Here is a 21,981-nt window from a genome sequence, read left to right as displayed (position 1 = left end):
GTATGTGACCTCAGATTTACTGTGACCACTCATAGCTGGAGTGTCGGTTGACACAGAGAAGACTTCCTGAGACACGCCTACATTTTAGCAATGGGCCCCTGAACCTCCTCAGTGCCCTCACCCCCCACTATTTCCTATTCCTTTGGCTGGCTTCTTTATAGAAAGTCCGTCTCTTCTTGTCCACTGTGGCTTGACCACTTTCGCTTTCACAGGGTAATCTTTTCTCAGATCTGCACGATGCCCCATTGTTCATCCCATCACCAAGGAAAAGGATAATGGGGACCATCTTTCTCCATCTTATAGATTCTGAAGCAAGTGTGGGACCCAGAGTGGTGGAGGGCCTTGCCCCGGTTCTCAGTTACTGAGAATGAGGCTCAGATCTGTCCACTACCAAATTACTGCTTTCTTTGCCCTGCTATTGCCTCTAATGCTACATTCACTTCAAAAAGAACAAGGTCTTGGGAAACTTGAATTACTTAATTTTCTTATTGCCTCTTGACCCCGTCTCCATCTGTAGCACACCCATTTCTTTCCATCTTCTCACATCTGTGCCCACCTGCATTCATCTGACAGACACAATAGCAGGGCGATGTGCATTGGTCACATTAGCAATCTGTGGGTAGATTCTTACTTGTCTAGCAGTTGGCATTGAGGGATATGTGATTTCTTCCACAGAATTGCAGAAACTAGAGCCTTACTACAATGATATAATCTAGTCAGAGGAAGCATTTATCTCTGTGTTGAGAATTGGATTAAATTTGTAGCGAGATATTGATTACCAGGAATTAAGTTAATGTCACATCTGTACCCTGCTGTCTGTAGCCTCTTTCAGGATTTGTGAGAACACTCAGCTCTGTTTAAATAGCTTATCTATTTATTGAATGAACTTATAAGAAAGGCACAGAATATGGGCTGTTTCCAATGCCTATCTGACAAGCTAAAATTGTAACTTCAGACAGGAATCACAAATTGATTTCTGTTTCTAAACCCAGAAAGTTAATATCATGTAAACATTTTATTACAATGATTCTCAATTGGGTGCAGGTAGGTGGAATGAGAACAGCCAGGGACTTCTTCAAAATATACCTGTCCCGTTGGGGACTCTGAGTGGCCTCCTCCCAGAGGCAGGCACTCCAAAAAAGAGAGGTGTTATTGATGGAAATGTGCTATACATGTGAATGGTATGAAAACAGAAATAGAGTTAAGAATCACTACTCTGCTCTCTGCCATTCTTAGAAAGACTGTCTCAGTTTCTCGGTCTTTCTCTATTTCCTGGTTAGTCAGGGCATAGTAGGAAACAGGCTATCTCACCTGAGTTAGCGATAGCATTCACAAGTCTAAGGTCAAAATGTTGGCTGCATGTAGTGTTTCTCGTATGGGCCCTCATCATCTTTTCATTCTCTGTGCAATCAGAAATCCGCTTGTCTTAGTTCTTATTCATCTCCCCATTCCCTGTGTCCTGTTGTCTTTTTTCAAAAGATCTGTTCTTATTTTTTGGAGTTCTGCACTTTTTTATAGATGTATGTCCTGTTGCCAAGACTAGCTGCATCCTTTGTAGGGCCCAGTGCAATAGAAAATGCAGGTCCCCTTGTTTAAAAAATTATAAAGAATTTCAAGACCGGTACAGCTGAGCATTAAAACAAGTGTGGGCCTTTCTAAATGTGGGCCACTATGCAACACAGCCCCCGCCCCCCCGCCCCCACACACAGACATGAAGTCAGCCCTGCCTCTCATAGTCTAGTCAGGAGTTCAGGAGTTTTCTAATGCTCAGGGTGTGCCTTTCTGTGCATTTTAGGACCTTACCCTGGTTCTGGAGAACTTTCTGTGGTGAAGAACATGCTAATAGAAAGAGAAAAATTATCTAAACCCAGAATTCCTGATTCTCTGAAGAGACTACACATTTTTTTAAAAAAATATATTTTATTGATTTTTTACAGAGAGGAAGGGAGAGAGATAGAGAGTTAGAAACATCGATGAGAGAGAAACATCGATCAGCTGCCTCCTGCACATCTCCTACTGGGGATGTGCCTGCAACCCAGGTACATGCCCTTGACCGGAATCGAACGTGGGACCTTTCAGTCCACAGGCTGACGCTCTATCCACTGAGCCAAACCGGTTTCGGTGAGACTACACATTTTTAAACAGTTAATATACAGTAAAATACTTTCTGCCCTGGCCATGTAGCTCATTTGGCTAGAGCATCATCCTGATACACCAAAGTTGCGGGTTTGGTCCCCAGCCCGAGTACATATAAGAAGCAACCAATGAATGCATGAATGCTGGAACAAGTCAATGTTTCTCTCTCTCCCTTTCTCTCTCTCTTTAAAAAAAAATATATATTTTTAATTTAAAAAATAAAATACTTTTAACAATGAGAGAGCATAATCTCTGATGAGTCAGAAAGACTCTCTCTATCTAATGATGACTCAGAATAATAATAAACCAAAAATAATCACATAAGACTGAAAAGCTTTCCGGTTTCCTGGAATTTTTGATTATTCATGACAATGTTGTGATTATGTAACATTGCATCAGCTCTATACATGAAAAAAGATGAGATAGGATTTCAGTAATAACATTTTTCAAAGTAGTTAAAGGTTAAGTATGGCAGTCCAAGTAATGTGTAGAAATGTACTCCTTTTGCATAGTTAATGGTGCAATTCAGCTCAGTTTTACTGAGCCTTAAGACTTTTGAAGTATATAGTAAGGGAGAAGTGAACTTTTGATCTGCCAGAAAATATTCTATATGTATTACTTATTTTATACAACCAAAGAGCATTTTATTGACATTTGTAGCCTGTGTCTTCATAAGTTCTTGGATGACCTAAAGAGGCAGTGTGATTAACACGTACTAGTAATTAGCCTGTCTTATTAATTGTGAATACATAGTAATTGTGCATAGATTTTGCAGAGGGCCTCACAAAATCACATCTATGCTGTACAAACCCCTGTCCTTTGCTCTCCTGTTGGGCATTTTTGTTTTCAAATGGAGTAGTTGCACTTACTACCAACATGATAATAGTAATAACAATAAAGTTATAAATTCCTATAAGATACCTATATACTGTGCACTATTCAGAGCTTATTATGCTAACTGATATGTTGCAGTTATTACACTCACTTTCCAGTAGAGAAACTTGAGATACAGAGAGTAAATCACCTAAGGTCACATAGGTGTAAGAGGCAGATTTTACTCCTGTCATCTGGCAAATGAAGAGAGGACCCACAGGATCCATTACTAGTCCCAACCTGTGCCTTACATATAGAGGGCAGAGCTGGGCTTCATTCTTTGGGTTTCTGCAGCACCACCATCTTGTTTGGAGAAGGACAAAAACATTTCTGTTGGGTGGTCTGTGGTTTTAAAAATATGCCCACAGATTTTTTCATACTCCTTCCTTCAAGAGGCAGAGCTTACTTTCCCTTCCCTTCTACATGGGCATGACTTGCTTCTAACAAATAAAATTAAGCAGAAATGACCATGTGTGACTTTGGAGCCTAGGTTATCAAAAGGCAAGCAGCATTTGTCTTAGTCAATCTTTCTCTTGGTTCATGTGTTCTGGGGGAAACGGCTTCCATGTTATGAGGAGAGGCCCATGAGACCAGCAAGACACTATGAAGCAGTATTCTTGCCAATAGCCTCGTGAGTTAGAAGTGGATCCTCCAGCCCCAGTCGAGCCTTCAGATGACTGCAGCTCTGGTGCACATCTGGACTGCAAACTCATGAGAAACCCTGGGCCAGAGCCACCCAACTAAGCCACTTCCAAAATATTGTCCTGAAGAAACTATGAGAATAAATGATTATTGGTTTAAGTCTCTAAGTTTTAGGGTAATTTATTAATGCAGCAATAGATAACTACTACAAGTGGTTTCATAGTAGCCAGTAAACCTTGGCCAAATATTCATAATCAAATTGAGTTTCAAGAACATATTTTCATTTTGGAAAAGGATGCATGTCTGGCTGTTTCCTATGAGACAGAGCACCCCAGGCTTATTCCCTACCAAATACTTTGAAGTCGTGGGTCTCTATCTAAAACTAGTATATGGCTTAAATCTACCTCATATTTCAAGATCTCTGAATAGTCAGTCCTCTCTTCTCCCTTTACCTGTAGTGCTCTGAATGGAATAAAATGATTTTTCTGCAATTTGAAAGCTGAGAGCAGTTTGATTTTAACACAACTGTTGCTTAGCAATAAGAAGAAACTTAATGGCTCTACTCTCTTCTGCAAACTGAGAGGAGCCTCCCTGTGTAGCTATTGTCTGTCTGTAATGCAGAATTTAAAGTTGTAATGTTCATTTTAGGATAAAATTGAAGTTGGCCTATGTGACACATTATACTTACTCTAGCATCTCAGCTTCCCAGGGGGTTGCACTGTCCCAGTTTAATGCTCCTTTGCAGAAAAGCCCGTCTCTTGGAATTATGGGACATTTAGAAGGCAAAGACAAAGTTCTAAGAAGCTAGTAAATTACTTATTTGTAGATGGTTTTTATTCCCTATATACTGAATTTGTGATTCTGGGACTAAAAACTTGGTTCTTAAAATATTGTGGCCCTAGCTGATTTGGCTCGGTGGATAGAGCGTCGGCCTGCGGACTGAGGGGTCCCAGGTTCGATTACAGTCAAGGGCATGTACCTTGGTTGCAGGCACATCCCCAGTGGGGAGTGTGCAGGAGGCAGCTGATCGATGTTTCTCTCTCATCCGATGTTTCTAGCTCTCTATCCCTCTCCCTTTCTCTCTGTAAAAAATCAATAAAATATATTAAAAATATATATATTATGATTAGCAAGTGGGAAGGGGTTATAGAGGACTAGGGTTTCTGGGCTATTTGGGGGAGTGGGAGAAGGTGGGAAGACTAGCTGTACTGGCCTCAATACCCAGCTCTTTGGAAAGGCTCCTAGAAATGTTAGCTGCTTACATTTTTTAAAAGCAAAGTCTAAATTCGATTGTTCATCAGAGAGCTTGGTTTAGAGACTCAGAAATCTCTGCCTGAATTAAAAGCATTATTCTTTCCTACTCTTCAGATTAAATGATACAGGAGTTTATTTGATTTTGTTTAATTAGTTATATGCCCAGTGCCATACCAGATGCTGGAGAAAGATAAAAATGAAATAGGAAGCATTGCCTACACTCTAAGAACTGACAATCCAGTTGAGGAGATTAGATGAGCAGGCAGAAAGTAAATCTTCAATGATCAAGATGTGAACTCCAGGATCCTGATAATAACCAGTATAATTACTGGCCATGTTGTTAAACTTCGGACTTGAAAACCAAGGGAAAATGTCACATTTGCAAAATAACAAGGCTTCAGTGCGTGACCCTGAAAGAAAAGGTTAATATAGTTTCAAAGTATTTCATACACTCTTCCAATTAGCTTGCTCAAGGAGCAAGGGTTTCTTTCTTCCTTTTTTATTTTTTTTTAACTTTGAGACATTTTTTTCCCCTCTGGATCTGCAAGTTATTTCTTTATGGGTGCACACTTTATGGTGTGTGTGATAATTTTAGGAATTTAGCTGGTATTAGATCTAGTGGAGACGGCATCCATCATACTGGATTACATTAATATTTCCAAGATTTCTACACGTGCATCATAATGAAAAGTAATGAAAGATTTATATGGAAGCAAATTACATTTCAGTGGCTTCAAAAATGAGGAGCCATAAGCCCACAGAAAACCCAAAATAGGCTAGTTGAAATAGAGTAAAATAATTGTATTATGATCTGTTTTTGTATGCATGTGTGTGTTGTTTTTAAAATAAATGTGGCAAATAGTCATGGAAGACCAAGCATCTCCTTTTTCAGGTATGATTGGATCACTAGCTACAAAGGCTCTGAAGCCAGATATTGAATTATGTGTAGCATTCAAGTGGCAACAGCTCAGATGCTACCTGCCTATGATCTTCACAGACTTTCCTTTGTGCTTGTTTCTAATTTTCCAGATTCTGTACACAATTCAGAATCCATTCAAAATACAGCAGCTTAGTCAGGGTAAACCTCCCCCTGGCAAATAAACTTACACTGCCAGAGTCAGTTCTCTTGGTTCTTGTGGATTGTGTATAAGATGGGGCACAGTCCCCTTTAGAAGCAAAGGCACCCAAATCCAACAGTCTTTTCAAAGGCCAGAGTTGCCTGCCTCTGTCTTACTCACCTCCCTCACTGCAGTGTTAGAGATTTGAAATGATGCTCTCATTCCTTTTGTTCTATTTGAGCACTGTGGATTTATGAAGACCTAATCTTATGCCTTTTGTTTGTACACTGCCTTATGGTTTTAAAGCTCCTTAATGAGTAATGGTATATGTGTCCATCACAACATGCCTGGGAAGTGGGAAAGCAGATGTCATCATCATCCTCTTTGACTTTATAAAGAAACAAGCTCAGCGAGGTAAAGTGACTTACTCATGAGAAGTTATGCATTGCAAGGATAGGATCCGAGTCCCGGTCTCTGGACAACCAGTCCAGTGCTTATTCTGTTAACCCAGATGACTTTTGTAAAGTGGTATTTCAGAGCCATGTGCCTCTGATGTTTCAAGGAATAATTGAACAATTAATTGGTCTGCGATTATTTGGTCTCCAATTAACTGGCCTCCGATGATTTTAATTATTGATAATCTTCAAGTGTGAATCTCAACTTTCTTCCCTCTCAGAAGCAGTCACTTCCTGTAAGTAAGGAGGTTTTGAGGACTGCCTTTTATTCCTGTTTCCTTGCTGTGTGTCATAGTTTGTGTTTCATTTCCCAGAAGGGCTCAGGGCCTAGCACCAGTGTGTTCCTGAAGAGGATACTTGGATAATGGTTGATACCCAGAAAGACATTTTGGGGGATTTGAACAATTTCCCTTGTTCTCCTAAACACTTCTTCAGATAAACATCATGGCAAGTAGAAGAAACTCCTGGACTCAGCAACCAGCTTTTACTGATTTACTTTTTCATTTAAAAATCCACCCACCATGCATTTCTTTGAAGTGCATTCTGCCATTCAGCTACCTTCTATAGTGACTTCGAGATAGAAAAGCCTCTCATTTTCAAAGATTGACAGCCCTGTTTTCTTAAAAAATTTAAACAGCTTTATTAAGATATATTTCATATATCATACAACTCACCAATTTAAACATGCAATTCAATGGCTTTTAGTAGTGCCCTGCCATCTTTAGTGGGCTCCTAATCTTAATTTTGAGAACCCTCCGCTGCCTACGGTGGGAAACAATTCATTCGGGATCCATGGTGGACTGATTGTTTGGTCTTGCTTGGACCATGTATAGGACATGGGTGGAGAATAGAGTTAAGAGGCTCCCTTGCCTTCTCAGGAGTTAATAGTCCTGAGGATTTGAGCTTCTCTGCTTATTACTTTAAGAGTGGGAAGAAAGGCTGTGTGCCCTTCCTGGGGACGGTGCTTGCTAGAGAAGTGGCCTCTGATTGCTGGGGTCCGGCGGTCTGGCAGTGGGCAAAGAAATTATTCAGGGAACAGGGGCCACGAGGGCCTTAGAGAGAAGAGGGTATTGATAAGGGCAGTTAAGAATGAGTCTCCAAGGAATCTGGATTGAAAAGTGGATTTTGGTGCCAAATAAACCTGCGTCTGAGTTCTGCCACTTGTCTAAGGTGATCTAAGGCAGCCCTTCTGAGTCTCATTTTTCTCATCTTTACAGTGAGGGTAATGATTGTGCCCATGCATAGAGTTGTAATGAGGATTAAATGTGATGATTCTTATACTGTTCTTAGCTCCACATTTGAAACCGATTAAGCGCCCTATGAATATTTCTTGTTGTTATTATTGACTGTTTCCTCCATATGATTTATAAGCTTCTTGAGAATAGGGACTGTTGTGTTTACCATTACAGCCTCTTACTGTGACAAGCCAGAGTGTTAAATTGAAATGAATGCATTCCCCTGTTGCCCATTTATTCTCACTATCTCTTCCTGCCTCATTTACGAGCACACATGTGTGTGTGCACACACACACACACACACACACACACACACAGGCATGCATACTACCCACTGCAAAAGTGTATCAATTGTGTGCTATCCTGTGGTTTTCTGATTAAAGGAGTATAGTTTGGGGCACTCTCAAGAGATCTAAAATTGGCTTTGTTAAATGAATCCATGCTAAGTAACGAAATTCACTATAGCAGACTCTTGTGTATATTGACAGGCATTTGGGGGAAGAAGAGATGAGGCTCCCCAGTATGTTTTTAAAGCAGTGATGGTAGGACATGCTTAGGACTTGCATTGGACTGTTCTGGAAGGGGTAGGAGGCTGAGAAATGTTAGTGTAGACATTTTCTATGGATTCTATATGGGACATGGTGGAAAGGAAAGAAGTGATACAGATGATTAAATTTCAAGTCCAAGGTCTGAAAGACTAAGTTAACAATGATCTCAGTTCACAAGATAAGTGTTGTGTCAGCAAGAAATCTAAACAGGGAGAACGAAAGAGAGGGGACCGGATACACTTCCAAGATGGGCTTGTCCAAGCCCTCTTAGCCCTGGAGCTGCACCCCCTGAGCTTCTTTATGCCTCGTGTTCACTTTGGAAAGGGCTCGAGGCAGATCCCTGGTTGCATTGTGAGTCAGAAGACATTGCCTTGCTCCATCTGGACACAGTCTAAGGGAGACTGAGTTTTTGGGCAGAGGGAATGGGTATCTTAATACTAAAAATTAAGTTTGCAACCTTGTATTCTGAAAGCATCACACATTCCAGTGAACAAATCTTGTGCAAATTGTTACCAATAGGTGTATTTTCTGATCCTAAAAACATGCATACCTTTTAATATATATATTAGAAATCTCAGCAAGGTTTTCAGTTTCTTTCCTTTTCTCTTTATCTTTTTTTTTTAATTTTTATTGAGTGCTAACATTTCTATGGAAATACAAAGGACTCAGAATAGCCAAGACAGTTCTGGAAAGTAAGAACTAAATTGGAGGATTTCTACTTCCTGATTTCAAAATTTTATAAAAATTTTTCAAAAGTTCAGCAAAATAGAGAAAACCAAGATGGCAACATTGGTAAACACCTGTACTTGCTGCCTATCACAACCACATCAAAACTACAACGAAAAGACAAAACAACTATCATCCAGAACTGTGGGAAATAAAAAAGCACATTGAGACGGGTAGGAGGTGTGGAGGTGCGCAGGGAATGGGTTGGCAACCGAGTGCACTATTGTTTTTTTTTCCAATCGGGAGGGAGATACAAGCTCCCAATTGCTCTGAACTCCAGTTCTGGGCGAGACTCTGGGGACCCAGACTTATATGGGGAGAAACTGGACTGTCTGGCCTTGGGCCAGAACGCAAGGGCGGCTTTCTCTCAGAGGTGCTTGCAGCAATCATTTTTCCTGCCCGGGGGGTGGGGGTGGGGTGGGAGGGGGCGCCTCTGGTGCAGGGCTGACTGGCAGCCATTGCTGTTTGCTCCGCCTTGGTGATTCCCTGAGACGCTGCCCCACCCAATTTACAGCCCCACCCAAGCTATGCGCAGTGGCTTTCGAATATGAATGGCATGTCCTTTCTCAGCTTAAAACCTGTCAAACTGCAGCCCTGTCAGAGAGCCCCAAAGCTTCCAAAAGAAGGCCCAAGGCTCGGCAGCAGCAGCCTGCCTTGCTTCACAGCTGGGCCTCATCTGTGCATTTCCAAACCCCATACAAAGAGGAGGAATCTGCAGATCTCTCTGTAGCTCCTGCTGGGTGGCCTCAGGCAGTGGCTGACTTTGTACCTCCTTGGATATCCAAGAACCAGTGTACCCAGTGGTCAGTGTGAGACCATACCGGATTACAACTCTTCACATCCATAAGCGACACACTCAAGGGGCAGACTCAGTTAGACCAAAGCCCCACTGAAGCAAGCCCTGCCCCAGAAGGGTGTCTCCTGCACAGCAGTCCTTCCATTGTAGACACAGCTGGTCCTCACAGCCAATTGGCCTGGAGGTCAATTCCTTCCAGTGATACCAACAGCAATCAAGGCTTAACTACAGCAAGACTGTGCACACAGCCCACAAAGGGGTGCACCAAGAGTGTCCACCTCAGGTGATTGGGGAGGCTGAGCCACTGGGCCCTATAGGACACCTACCACACAAAGCCACTCTATCAACACAGGGAAGCAGCCAAAATGCGGAGACAAGGAAACATGTCACGAATGAAAGAAATGGAGGAAAGCAAACTATTGGATATAGAGTTCAAAACCACAGTTATAAGGTTACTTAAGAATCTTCTGAAAACCTCCGAGGAACTTAGTGAGACCTCTGAGGAACTTAGTGAGACCTTCAAGGATCTTAGTGAGAATGCCAAAAAAATGGAAAAGGACCAGTCAGAAATTAAGCATACACTAACTGAAATAAAGAGTAATATACAGAGATTCAACAGTAGACTAGAGGATCCCAAGAATCAAATCAAAGATTTGAAATACTAGGAAGCAAAAAACACCCAACCGGAAGAGCAAAAAGAAATAAGAATCCAAAAATATGAAGATAGTGTAAGGAGCCTCTGGGACAACTTCAAGTGTACCAATATCCGAATTATGGGGGTGCCAGGAGAAGAGAGAGAGAGCAAGATATTAAAAACCTAATTGAAGAAATAATGACAGAAAACTTCCCCTACCTGGTGAAAGAAATAGACTTACAAGTCCAGGTAGCGCAGAGAACCCCAAACAAAAGGAATCCAAAGAGGACCACACCAAGACACATCATAATTAAAATGCCAAGAGCAAAAGACAAAGAGAGAATCTTAAAAGCAGCAAGAGAAAAACAGTTAGTTACCTACAAGGGAGTACCCATACAACTGTCAGCTGATTTCTCAACAGAAACTATGCAGGCCAGAAGGGAGTGACAAGAAATATTCAAAGTGATGAATAGCAAGAACCTACAACCAAGATTACTTTACCCAGCAAAGCTATCATTCAGAATTGAAGGTCAGATAAAGAGCTTCACAGATAAGAAAAAGCTAAAGGAGTTCATCACCACCAAACCAGTATTATATGAAATGCTGAAGGGTATTCTTTAAGAAGAGGAAGAAGAAGAAAAAGGTAAAGATAAAAATTATGAACAACAAATACATATCTATCAACAAGTGAATCTAAAAATCAAATGAATAAAAAATCTGATGAACAGAATAAACTGGTGAATGTAATAGAATCAGGGGCATGGAAAGGGAGCAGACTGACAATTCTTGGGGGGAAGAGGGTGTGGAGGGTGCGGGAAGAGATTGGACAAAAATCTTACACCTATGGATGAGGACAGTGGGGAGTGGTGAGGGCATAGGGAACCGGGTGGAGGGGAGCTATGGGGAGAAAAAAGGGGAACATCTGTAATAATCTGAACAATAAAGATTTGAAAAAAAGTTTAGCAAAATAGTATGGTATTGGCATTAGGATATTCATATATATGTATGGAACAGAAGTAGGAGTCCAGAAATAACTTCTTACATTTATAGTCCATTGATTTTCTTTAAAGGTACTAAAGCAATTTAATGGGGAAAAGAGTAGTCTTTTTAACAAATGGTGCTGGAGCAATTGGCTGGTTACAAGCAAAAAAGATTAACTTAATCCTAAATGTAAGGGCAAAAATTATGAACTTCATTAAGAAACATAGGAGAAAATATTAGTGCATGGGGTTGGGCAAAGAATTTTTAGGAAAAAGATCAAAAGCAAGATCCATAAATGGGTAACTTGAACTTTATTAAAATTGGGAAGTTTTGTGCTTTGAATATCAACATGAAGAAAGCAAAAAAGATAATCCATAGAGAAATGGGAGGAAATATTTACAAATCATATATTTGACAAAGGTTTTCTATCCAGATCACACAAAGAACTCTTACAGCTCAGTAATAAGAAATAAAACTAGGTGGACAATTTGAATAGGTAAACAAATGGCTAAAAAGCACATGAAAAGATGGGTCATTAGGGGAAATATAACTGAAAACCTCAATAAGATACTACTTCATACCCATTTGAATTGCTATAATAAAATTGACAGAAAATAACAAGTGGTAGTCAGAATGTGGAGAGACAAAAACCCTCATACATTTGCTGGTGGAGATGTAAATAGAGCAGCTACTTTGGAAAATAGTTTGCCAGTTGAATAGTTTCATAGAATGTTCAACATAAGCTTATCATAGGATGGAGTGATTCCACTCCTGGGTATTAGGCATCTATGCAAGAGAAATGAAGCCATATGTTCACACAAAGACTCATACATGAATTTTTATAGCAGCATTATTCATAGTAGCCCCAAATTAGAAAAAATTCAAATGTGCACCAACAAGTGAATGGCTAAAATGAATGTGATACAATAAAATATTATTCTGCATTTAAAAGGAATGAATGGTGATGAATGCTACAACATGAATGAACTTCGAAAATATTATGATAAGTCAGCGTCAGCAATGTTTTTTAGAAGATGAGATAGTAAATGTTTTAGGCTTGTGGACCATATGGTCTCTGCTCTCATAGTGCTAACGCAGCAATAGACAATATACAAATGATCGGATGTGATTGTACTCTAATAAAACTTTATTTACAAAAACAGGCAGCAGGTTGAAGGACTCCTGTGCAAAGGGGAAAAAGCCAGATGTAAAAAAACCAACACAGTATGATTCCATTTTTATGTAATATCTAGAAAAAGTAAATCTACAAAGACAGCAAACAGATCCATGACTGCCTGGCTTGGGGTTGGGAACAGGGATTGACTACAAATTGCCACTAGGGATATTTTGGTGTTCTTGAAGCACAAAAGTTTTCAATTTTGATAAAGTCCAGTTTACCCATTTATGGATCTTGCTTTTGATGTTGTTCCTAAAAATTCTTTGCCCATCCCAATGTACTAAGATTTTCCCCTATGTTTCTTATTGAAGTTCATAATTTTTGCCCTTACATTTAGGATTAAGTTAATCATTTTTGCTTGTAGTCAGCCAATTGCTCCAGCACCATTTGTTAAAAGGACTATTCTTTTCCCCATTAAATTGCTTTAATACCTTTATAGAAAATCAATGGACCATAAATGTAAGAATTTATTTCTGTACTCCTACTTCTGTTATATGAATATCTTTATGCCAGTACCATACTATCTTGCTAAATTTTTGAAAAGTTTTTATAAAATTGGATTGTGATTATTGTTGCACAGCCCTCTAAACTAAATATTAGTAAATTATGCACTTAAAATTGGTGAATTTCATAGTATGTGAGTTGTTTCTTAATAACCTTTTAAAATTATTTGTACTTTCATTTATTTTGTCCTGTTATTTTGCTGACTTAACCATTTTATTCTTATTACGTTTATCTTCAGTGAAAAACATATTTTATTAGGGACTCTAGTATTCAAGCTAAGAGAAATGCTTAGAGAGTTTTATAAATGCCTTTGAACTCTTCCTTCTAGAGTGAAAGTTGATATGAGTTAGGTGAGTTCTTTTTGAACTCTTTCCCAGGGATCTTATAAGAAAAATCCTTGTTAGAACTCTGAAGGAAGCTTTCTAGCATTAGCAATGCCACAGTATCTGGAGCCAAATTCCAGGGATTGTAGTTTTGAAGCTGGATAATAATGGATATTTTAATTGTATGTTTTTTCCCTGCCTTCTTTAAAAGTTCTTATAATATCTAACCTAGAGTAGAGTTGGTTAATTTATCCAATGCTGAAGGAATTGTCCATGCCTTTTGAAGATTATGCTAAGAAGAGAGCATTGATGTTTTGCCGGTTGTCCACTGTGATCATTGCATCCCTGTCATGTGATCAGAGTCTCAGATGGTTCAAGAACTCAACTCGGATTCTGTCTGGGGATCATTGCCTAACTGCCCACTTCATCTTACCAAGAGAGTAAGTTAGTCAAGTGTAGAACTTGCCTATGTATCAAAAATGGTATTCTGATACATAGGCAAGTTCTCATAGGATAAAAAGTTACCTTGCTGGTGACAGAATTGATCATACATGATGGTTAGTGTGCTGCTCTGCTGGTTTGATTTTATTTCCCTCATTAGAGAGCATTTCCTAGGTGTGATCATGAAAGAAAACAGTCTTGTGTCTGGGATGATGTTAGGGAATAAGCTCTAATGAATGAACTCACTGTGCGATTGGGATGCTGTTAATCCTCGCTCTTAAACATGAATATATGAGCTGGATCTTAGCATCTTCAGGAACCAGAAGCAGAAATGGACCCCTTAGGAAGATGTGCTGTTTACAAGTCATGGGCTTTTATAATGTTGGCTGAGCTCACTGAACATTATACAGCTGGAGAGGACCTCCTAGTCCGAATATAAATATTGTTTTGTCCCCAGTGTAGCCTCTCCACTTTATATACAAAGATCCCTGTATATGCACTGCGTGCAAATAATTTGCTACTTGAAATCCTCGGAATGAAGATATTACTATGAACATTTATTGGCACCAATGAATTCACTGGCCACATGTTAGTCCTGTATAGCTTATCATCTTCTATTTAAATTCTTTTATTTTGTTAGTCAGCCTTTTACTCTGAATCTATAGAACGATCTTTTGCAGTGGTTAGGTTTTCATTTTAATGAGGCTCAGGTTCTGCCAGGCAAATAGAGACAGAGACGGGCTTTTTAAAACTCTCACGGGCTGACTATCTTCTGAACATGGGCAAAGAGGGCCTGATTCACCCAGGACTGTCCTCAGGGTGAATCAGGCCCTCTGGACTCTCTGTATATGCTTCTCTGTGAAGTCTCCTTACCTCTACTAGGGTTCCCTTTTCCCTCCCTTCCTCCCTTCCTCCCTTCCTCCCTTCCTCCTTTCCTCCCTTCCCTCCTTCTCTCTCCTCTCCTCTCCTCTCCTCTCCTCTCCTCTCCTCTCCTCTCCTCTCCTCTCCCCCTCTCTCTCCCCTCCCCCTCCCCCTCTCCCTCTGTTGGGGGCTGGGGGGGGGGGCAGAGTTGGAAAGCAAGTGTAATCAGTATGAGTGTTGACGTAGAAATCAGGCAGGTTTGTTAGAAGGCAGGCCTCAGCACAGCAAACCTGAAGAGCCCCGAGATGCAGTGTCTCTAAATGGGGAACATGCTGTTTTAATTGAATGCCAAGACTTGCTCAGGCACTGTCTCCCTCATCTGACATCTGACAGGAAAGGTAGCTCCTGAGCACCATGGACTAATTCCTGGGCATTTGGCATCGGGCACTTGCTGTCTGCTATCTGTGAAAGCTTGGGTGTGGGGAACACATTAGCTATTTTTCTTGGGAAGAGATTTATTGTAAGGACTTGGGTACATAGGCTTGAGGCTGGGCTTCCAGGAATCACTTTTGAGACACCAAGTAGAACTGACCCCCAGGGGGCACTGCCTCTGCTGTCCTGGATGGGGAGCAAGTAAGAGATGGCTGCGGAAAATTCTGCCACTCGCTGCATCAGGGATCAGGACACTGCCGCTGCCTCTGTGGGCCTGGACACTGGGATGCTGCTGCACTGGCAATGGCCTTCGTCTACCTTCCACCTTCCAGGCCCGAATTTGCATTCAGAACCTGAGTTGCAGGAGCGTCTGAGAAATGCTTTCTAGCTTTTGAACTGCCCAGTTCAGAATACAGGAAGGAACCCCTCTCAACCTTAGTCGTTTACATGTAGTCAGTTATTCTTATAAAAGAAAATGTGCATTTTTAACCATCTCAATTTAATACATATACGAATATATATTAGAATGTGCAAAAATTGAAATAGTCAAATAGACACATAAGGTGCTGTCCCAAAATTAAATGCATCTCTGTTGATCCCCAAACTCACTAATTTAAAGTATCTTTAGGCGAAGCAAATTTTGTGCAATATGTGGTCTCGCTAGAAAAGAAACATGCAATTAGAGGGCTCTTGTGGGATTCCAATTTCTGTGTCTGTGAGTGTACATCAGGCCTCATACTTTGATTCAGTGGGGTTTTTTTCTGACCTGGGGAAAGTACAGATGTGATGTGTGTCCCAGCATGAGATGCTATGTAACCAGAGAGCTAGCCTGGCCAACCAGGAGGTGTTTGTTCATTCTAGGAGCCTTATAAATTAGACTTCTAGAAATTAGAAGTCTATATTAGGTTAGGAAATTAGAACCTGTGACTACTATAGTCACATTCATGGTTAATGTGAATGGTACCTGGTAACATTGTGCAGTGCAAAAACTTTGCTACTCTATGAGGTCATTGTGGGGGTTAAATAAGTTAATAATATGTGTAAAGTGTTAGAACAGTGCATGCATATAATAAACACTATAGAAGTTATTACTGTTATATCATTATTATTTTCTATAAAATGGGGATAGCTCTGACTTAAAGGATTGTTGTAAAGATTAAATGAGTTTAGTCCCTGGTATAAGTAGTCCCTGAATGAATATTAGCTATAAACAATAATAATTATAATGTTTTAACTCTTAGAATGATGCTTTCACTGTAGTGTATTTCCTAGGCCTTCTAACCCGGAGGCCTTCTACTTCTGAAGAGTTAAGACAGAGATGCTGGCTTGAATTGAGAGAGGCACACGAGGGCCATCATTTCTTCAAGACAGAGCACTTCTCAGCACCGTGCACATTTGCTCCACAGGGTTAGTATTCTTGACAGTCTTTCAGTGGAACCTCAATTCCAAGAAGTTAGTTTACTTTTGGAAAATTATATTTCTAACCATCATGATTTCACACCATACTTATTCACTGTGTGAATAAGGTCTCTGCCCTTAAAATTGGGCAATGTTTGATGAAAAGGATAGGTTAGGAATCAATATGGTTCATGAATTCCTAGTTACAATAACCAGATACTCTGGCCTAGTTTGGTAGATAATATTTTTGTACAAGTGCCTGGTAGATCATTTCTAGATTGTTGAATCATTTCTTGGGAAATTGAATAAAAAATACTTTCAGAATTTGCGGTTTGAAAAAGGACTTTGTCTATCTCTCTTGATGAGTAGTGACAATAATATAGACTTAGGGAATGGAATTCTTGGGAGCTTCTGTATCTTCTGGCAGTTGCATACCAGTTAGTAAGTGTTGGCTTGATCAGCAAAGTATGGATCTGGGGGAAAGGAAGATGAAATTCCCATATGGGAATTGAAGTCCTATGTAGATGACATGAAGGCTTCAGGGTAGGACAAAGAGTAATTTTGAAGCTCTAAATCAGGTTTTAAGAATTGTTAGTAGACTCTTTGAAAGTTTCAACATTGAGCATTGAGCAGCCATCTTCCATTGAAATGATACAAATAGACTTTGTCTGAAATACTCTGTGGGGACATACCAGACAGGCAGAGCCAATCCCCAGCCAGGGGGGAGGGTGCCCCAAGGCTGGGCCCCGTGTTGCCCTGTGCAGGGCATTTTCCTGAGGCCGAAGTTTCCACAAGTGTATATAAGCCTCTCTTCTCAGTCCTCAGTTACTAAACTGAAAACACTTTCACTGATACCTCAAGTCTTGTGGTTACAGACCCTGGGGAGGGCAGGATGGGAGGAGAAGTGTGGTGAATTCCAAGGCAGGGAGGTTCAGGAATCTCCTGACTCAGGAAATACCAAAGTCTTCCAATAAACGGAAAGTCTGTGTTAGTATATTTATCCACAAAAGATAAAGTGAATATACAATCTTGGATTTTTAAAAGTAAAAACAATTGAACAGATTGACTGAGTCCCCACTGTGTGTAAGATCTTTTGCATGAAGGCCCAGTGGTTCAGGACTGTATTGTGGGGCCTCAAGACAGGGCCTGGTTTCTTCTGATACTTGAATGACAGTAATGTGAGAACTGCTTCCCCCATCCTGCATCCAATATGAGCATCGTTGGAAAGTCCATCTTGCAAAGAACTCTTGGAAATATTCCCAAATTCCCAGTGCTGTTTCCCTGTCCTTACTTGCCTGCTAGTGCTCCTTGAGGCCAGATGTCATGTCCTAACTACTTCAAACCCTACCTGCTGGTTCCAGGTGCCTCTGCTGCTAATGCATAAGCTTTGGCCGATGCACAGAGATGCTCCTGTGAAGCCTGCTGTCTTAACAGCCACCCCTGGAGCTGGTACAGATCTCTGCTAACTTCACTAGGCTACTGGCTTCCACATTCCCAAAGCCTTGGGACTTATTCCAGGACACCAGCTCAGACTCTTCTTTGCTTCTGGTGACTTGACTCTTAAGAACCCCCATCATCCTTTCCTACAGTCTGAGCTGATTTTGTCTGTGCCACACAGATCCACTTGATGCATCTCAGCGTCACTGAAACTTCAAAAAAAATGCATTGGGTTGTGGTCTATTTCCATTCAGGGGGCCTTATATAAACTCATGGGTGCAGTCAGTGCATGGAATGGGTATTGCTCCACTACCCCATGAAGCACTCAGGACCATTGAGCAAGGTGACACGTCATTCCTCCTGCTGAGAGCTCTTGCCTGCTTACAAATACTCTAAGGATTCCTAGAGTATGATAAGCAAGAAAGACATGCCTCCTTTGTCACATGTGAGAGAGTGGCAGTGTTGAGGAAAGGCTTTTGTAAGTAGAGGGGAGGGATCCAGGGAGACTGAGGTGCTAGAGGAAAGACAGGGGGCAGGTGATTGATGATGCCAGGGAAGTGAGGGTATAGGATGCATTGTGGGAGACCTGAGTTTTGTCCAAGGAGACACTGAGGAAGGGACTTTAAAGGCATCTAGATAAGCACCTCTTGTTACCAAAGAGGAAACTGAGACCCTGAGAGATGAAGGGACTTTCCCAAGGTCATTCAGTGAGATAAGCCCATTAAACAATCCCAAGTCCATTATTTCTTCTATCACATCTTGCTGCTTTCTCCAGGGTTGAAGGAAGAGAGGGAGGATGGAATTGCAGAGAATTTGAAGGAAAGGGGAGTTAGTGTCTCTTGATCATCCTCATGAGGTGACTCCAACCTTCAAGGCGCAGGTGGGGTGGCCAGTGTGCTGAGAGGGAAGGAATGGGGTGATCCGGCAGCATGCACTTAGGGTGTTGCCATATTGTGCTGTTATTGGCACTGTGAGTCTTTGAGGTTGCCCTCAGAGGATGAGGGGATGGCCCCAAAGCTGTTGGCATAAGGGACTGGGGGTGAATCATTGATTACTCAGCATTGTTAAACTAATTCCCTGGAGTAGAATTCTATAGCGAGCTGCTCAGAATCAGTCTGAAATCCTGGAGGGTCTTTGAACGGAACCCTTCAGTACACAATCAGAGGCAGAGATCGTCTCCTCCCTGCACTTTCTGTAAGTTTCAAAGCAGATACAGAATTTAAAATGAAAGGCTGTGGAGCAGCTGCAGGCATGAATGCCTTCGTTCTGACCCTCCACCTCTCTGCGGCCGCCTCCCTCCGGGGTACAGAGGCAAAGCAGAAGCCAGCCTGGCAAGCTCTGATGGTGTGATCAAAGACACAGAGCAAGGCAACAAACACAGTTACTGAACCTGGGCAGGACCAGACAGGCCTGCTATTCAGACGAGCGGAGCTCTTCTCTGGAGAGACTTCCAGAGTTGGGCTGTCTGAACTCACTTTATGTCTGCAGATCTCCAATCTGCGCCTCTGTCATCACATGCCTCTTCCCTCCGAGTGTATCTGTGTCCAAAGTCCCCTCTAATAACTATACTTCTTATAACAAATCATTGGATTTAGAGTCCACCCTGATCTAGTTTGACATGGTAACATTTGCAAAAACCCTATATCCAAATAAAGTAACAATGACAGGTTCTGCGTAGACAGGAATGTTGAGGGACACTATTCAGTTGGGCACAGACCTCCACATCTGATCCATCAGTAAGCCTTAGCCCCTCTGTTTTGAACAGTTTTCAGCACTCCTGCCACAACCTGCTCGCCTGGATCAGCCGGGTTGCTGCCTCATACCTGGTCCACTTTTGCCCCATCCAGTCCATGCTACACAAGGCAGCCAGAGTAACCCGTCCAAATGTAAATCAGATGATATGATTCCCCCCACAAAACCCTCTGATGGCTTCCTAATACCAGAGAATAAAATCCAGCTTTTAGAGCTTCCGGGTTGGTGAACACCCGAAGATTCGGGGAGAGTGGTGAGCCTACAGTGGGCATGGAAGCTGTGTGCCTTTTTCCCACCCCTTGTCCTATGCATCACCTCAGTTTGGCTGTTCCTTTTATAATAAACCAGTGATACAGAGAAAAAAAAGAGAGAAAGAAAAATAATACAGCTCTTTAACTTGACCTGGAAGATCTTGGTGATCTTGCTCGCTGTGTAACTTCTCCTGTCCCCATATTCATTGGACTCCAGCCACACTGGGCTGCTTTCTGCCCTCAGTCATGCTGAGCTGGCTGTCTCATTCACTGTTCTACCGAAACATTCTCCCCCCGGATCTCCAGATAACCACCGTCTTTTCAATGTTCAAGTCCCAACTCACGTGTCTCCTGCTTGGAAAGGCCTTCCTCAACCCAGCCTAGTGACTGTGCTCTCTCTCACATTAGCCTAGGTACCCTCCACATAGCTCTTTTCAATATCTGAATTTTCCTTAAGTACCTGTATAGAGATATTAATAGCACTACATTATATCTTTGTCTCCTCCAGTAGAAGGCCAGTTCCTGTGAGCAGCTAATTAATTTTCCTTGTCTATAGCTGTATCCTGGGTCCTACAAAAATTACTGGCACAAAGACCCTCCATAAATATTTTGTGCCTACTAAAATTTTGTGTTTTGTGGCTTTTACTCTCCCTCCCAAAGTACATTTTATTTTTAATGGTAAAATCTACCATTTTTATGCATTAAAAACACTTTGTAGAAATTCTTATATGTTAACAATTGAGAGGGAGAAAATGGCCTGTTTTCATACCCTCTTCCCAACCATCTCTAAAACCCTGTGCTTTAGTTTCTTCAGGATATCTCAAATAGTGTTGTGGCCATCCCCTGCTCCCCTCACCCCCTACCCCACCCCCAGCACCTGAATGCACAGGTGCATACTCATTCACAACTTTATACACACCCTTCTGCATAGGAAGCTACCATTCATCCCCCACCCCCACGGAAAAGCATTTCCAGGTGTGTGGAGGATTCTGTAGAAAGATATATAGCAGGATTTAAAATTATTATTATTTTGGTTTGTGGGGGAAACTTACCTAATGGCAAGGATATGAATATTGTTCCATATGCATCAGGCTGAGAGCATCTTACCCAGAAGAGGTAATGAGTTGCTATCAGAAAATTCAAACTAATGTACAGAAAACCTTCCTCTCTTCCTTTTTCAGACAGTTGGTTATGAAGTTGGGCAGAAAACTATCAGGAAATTTAAGGTTTGTCCTCTTTTGGGGGTGTTCTTCATGTTAACCACTTCTAGAACATTCTTTATTTTCAAAGACCTCTTTAGGTAACACTGGTTTTGCTCTCAAGAAACTCTGACCAAGAATAATAGATAGATTGCTATATTTTAGTTTTCAAACTGGTCCGATTGTCTCCTTTGCCACCTTTAAGTTTCTAGCCTTTCTTTCCTTCTTGCCTCAGCAATTTTCTTGAAAGGCCATTGAAACTTGCTTACTTTCTACTTTACTTCTTATCAAGTCTTCAAACACCCCCTCTGCTTTGGCAGAAGCCACCGTCACCCTTCATACTGGTGATTTGTTCCTGTTATATTTCTACACCAGCCTGAGACCGGAAGACAGCAGTGATGCCAGGGCTGAAAAATCACACAGCAATAAACAGGGGCACTGCACTCCCTGCAAACAGCCTCCTGGGCAGTGTGCTTCAGTGGAAGAGCCTGGGTTTTAGAATTGAATAATCTGGACATAAATCCTGGCTCTGTTTTAACTTTCTGTGGCCTTGGGTGACCGTCGAACTTCTCTGAGCCTGTTTTCTCATCTGTAAAAGCAAGAACTATGTTTTATGGACTTGTGAGAATTAAAAGAAGAAATACACAAAGGTTCTCAATAAGTTTTATTTTAAACTCATCATAAAATCACTAGAGGCCTGGTGCATGAAATTCGTGCATTGGGGCAGGGGGGAGGGGGTGCTCAGCCCAGCCTGCACCCTCTCCAATCCGGGATTCCTCTCACAATCCAGAACCACTGGCTCCTAACTGCTCACCTGCCTGCCTGCCTGATGCCCCTAACTGCCTAACTGCTCTCCCCTGCCAGCTTG

The 21,981-nt window shown here is 41.4% G+C and overlaps 1 protein-coding gene across 2 annotated transcripts in view; it reads left to right on the top strand.

The window, feature by feature from the left end:
• Window positions 1-21,981, top strand: part of RASGRF2 (Ras protein specific guanine nucleotide releasing factor 2) — a 122,072-nt gene that overhangs the window by 64,274 nt on the left and 35,817 nt on the right. The window contains exon 17 of one of the 2 annotated variants that reach the window (XM_023750310.1): window positions 16,337-16,483. The exons of the other annotated variant lie outside the window; for it this stretch is intronic. Within the exon in view, the coding sequence (XP_023606078.1) occupies window positions 16,337-16,483 (147 nt within the window). The remainder of the gene's footprint in view (window positions 1-16,336; window positions 16,484-21,981) is intronic. 2 annotated transcript variants of the gene reach the window in all.

This window comes from Myotis lucifugus, unplaced genomic scaffold, assembly GCF_000147115.1.
Source record: "Myotis lucifugus unplaced genomic scaffold, Myoluc2.0 scaffold_0, whole genome shotgun sequence".
Lineage (NCBI taxonomy): Eukaryota > Metazoa > Chordata > Mammalia > Chiroptera > Vespertilionidae > Myotis > Myotis lucifugus.
This window is presented reverse-complemented; position numbering and strand designations above follow the sequence as displayed.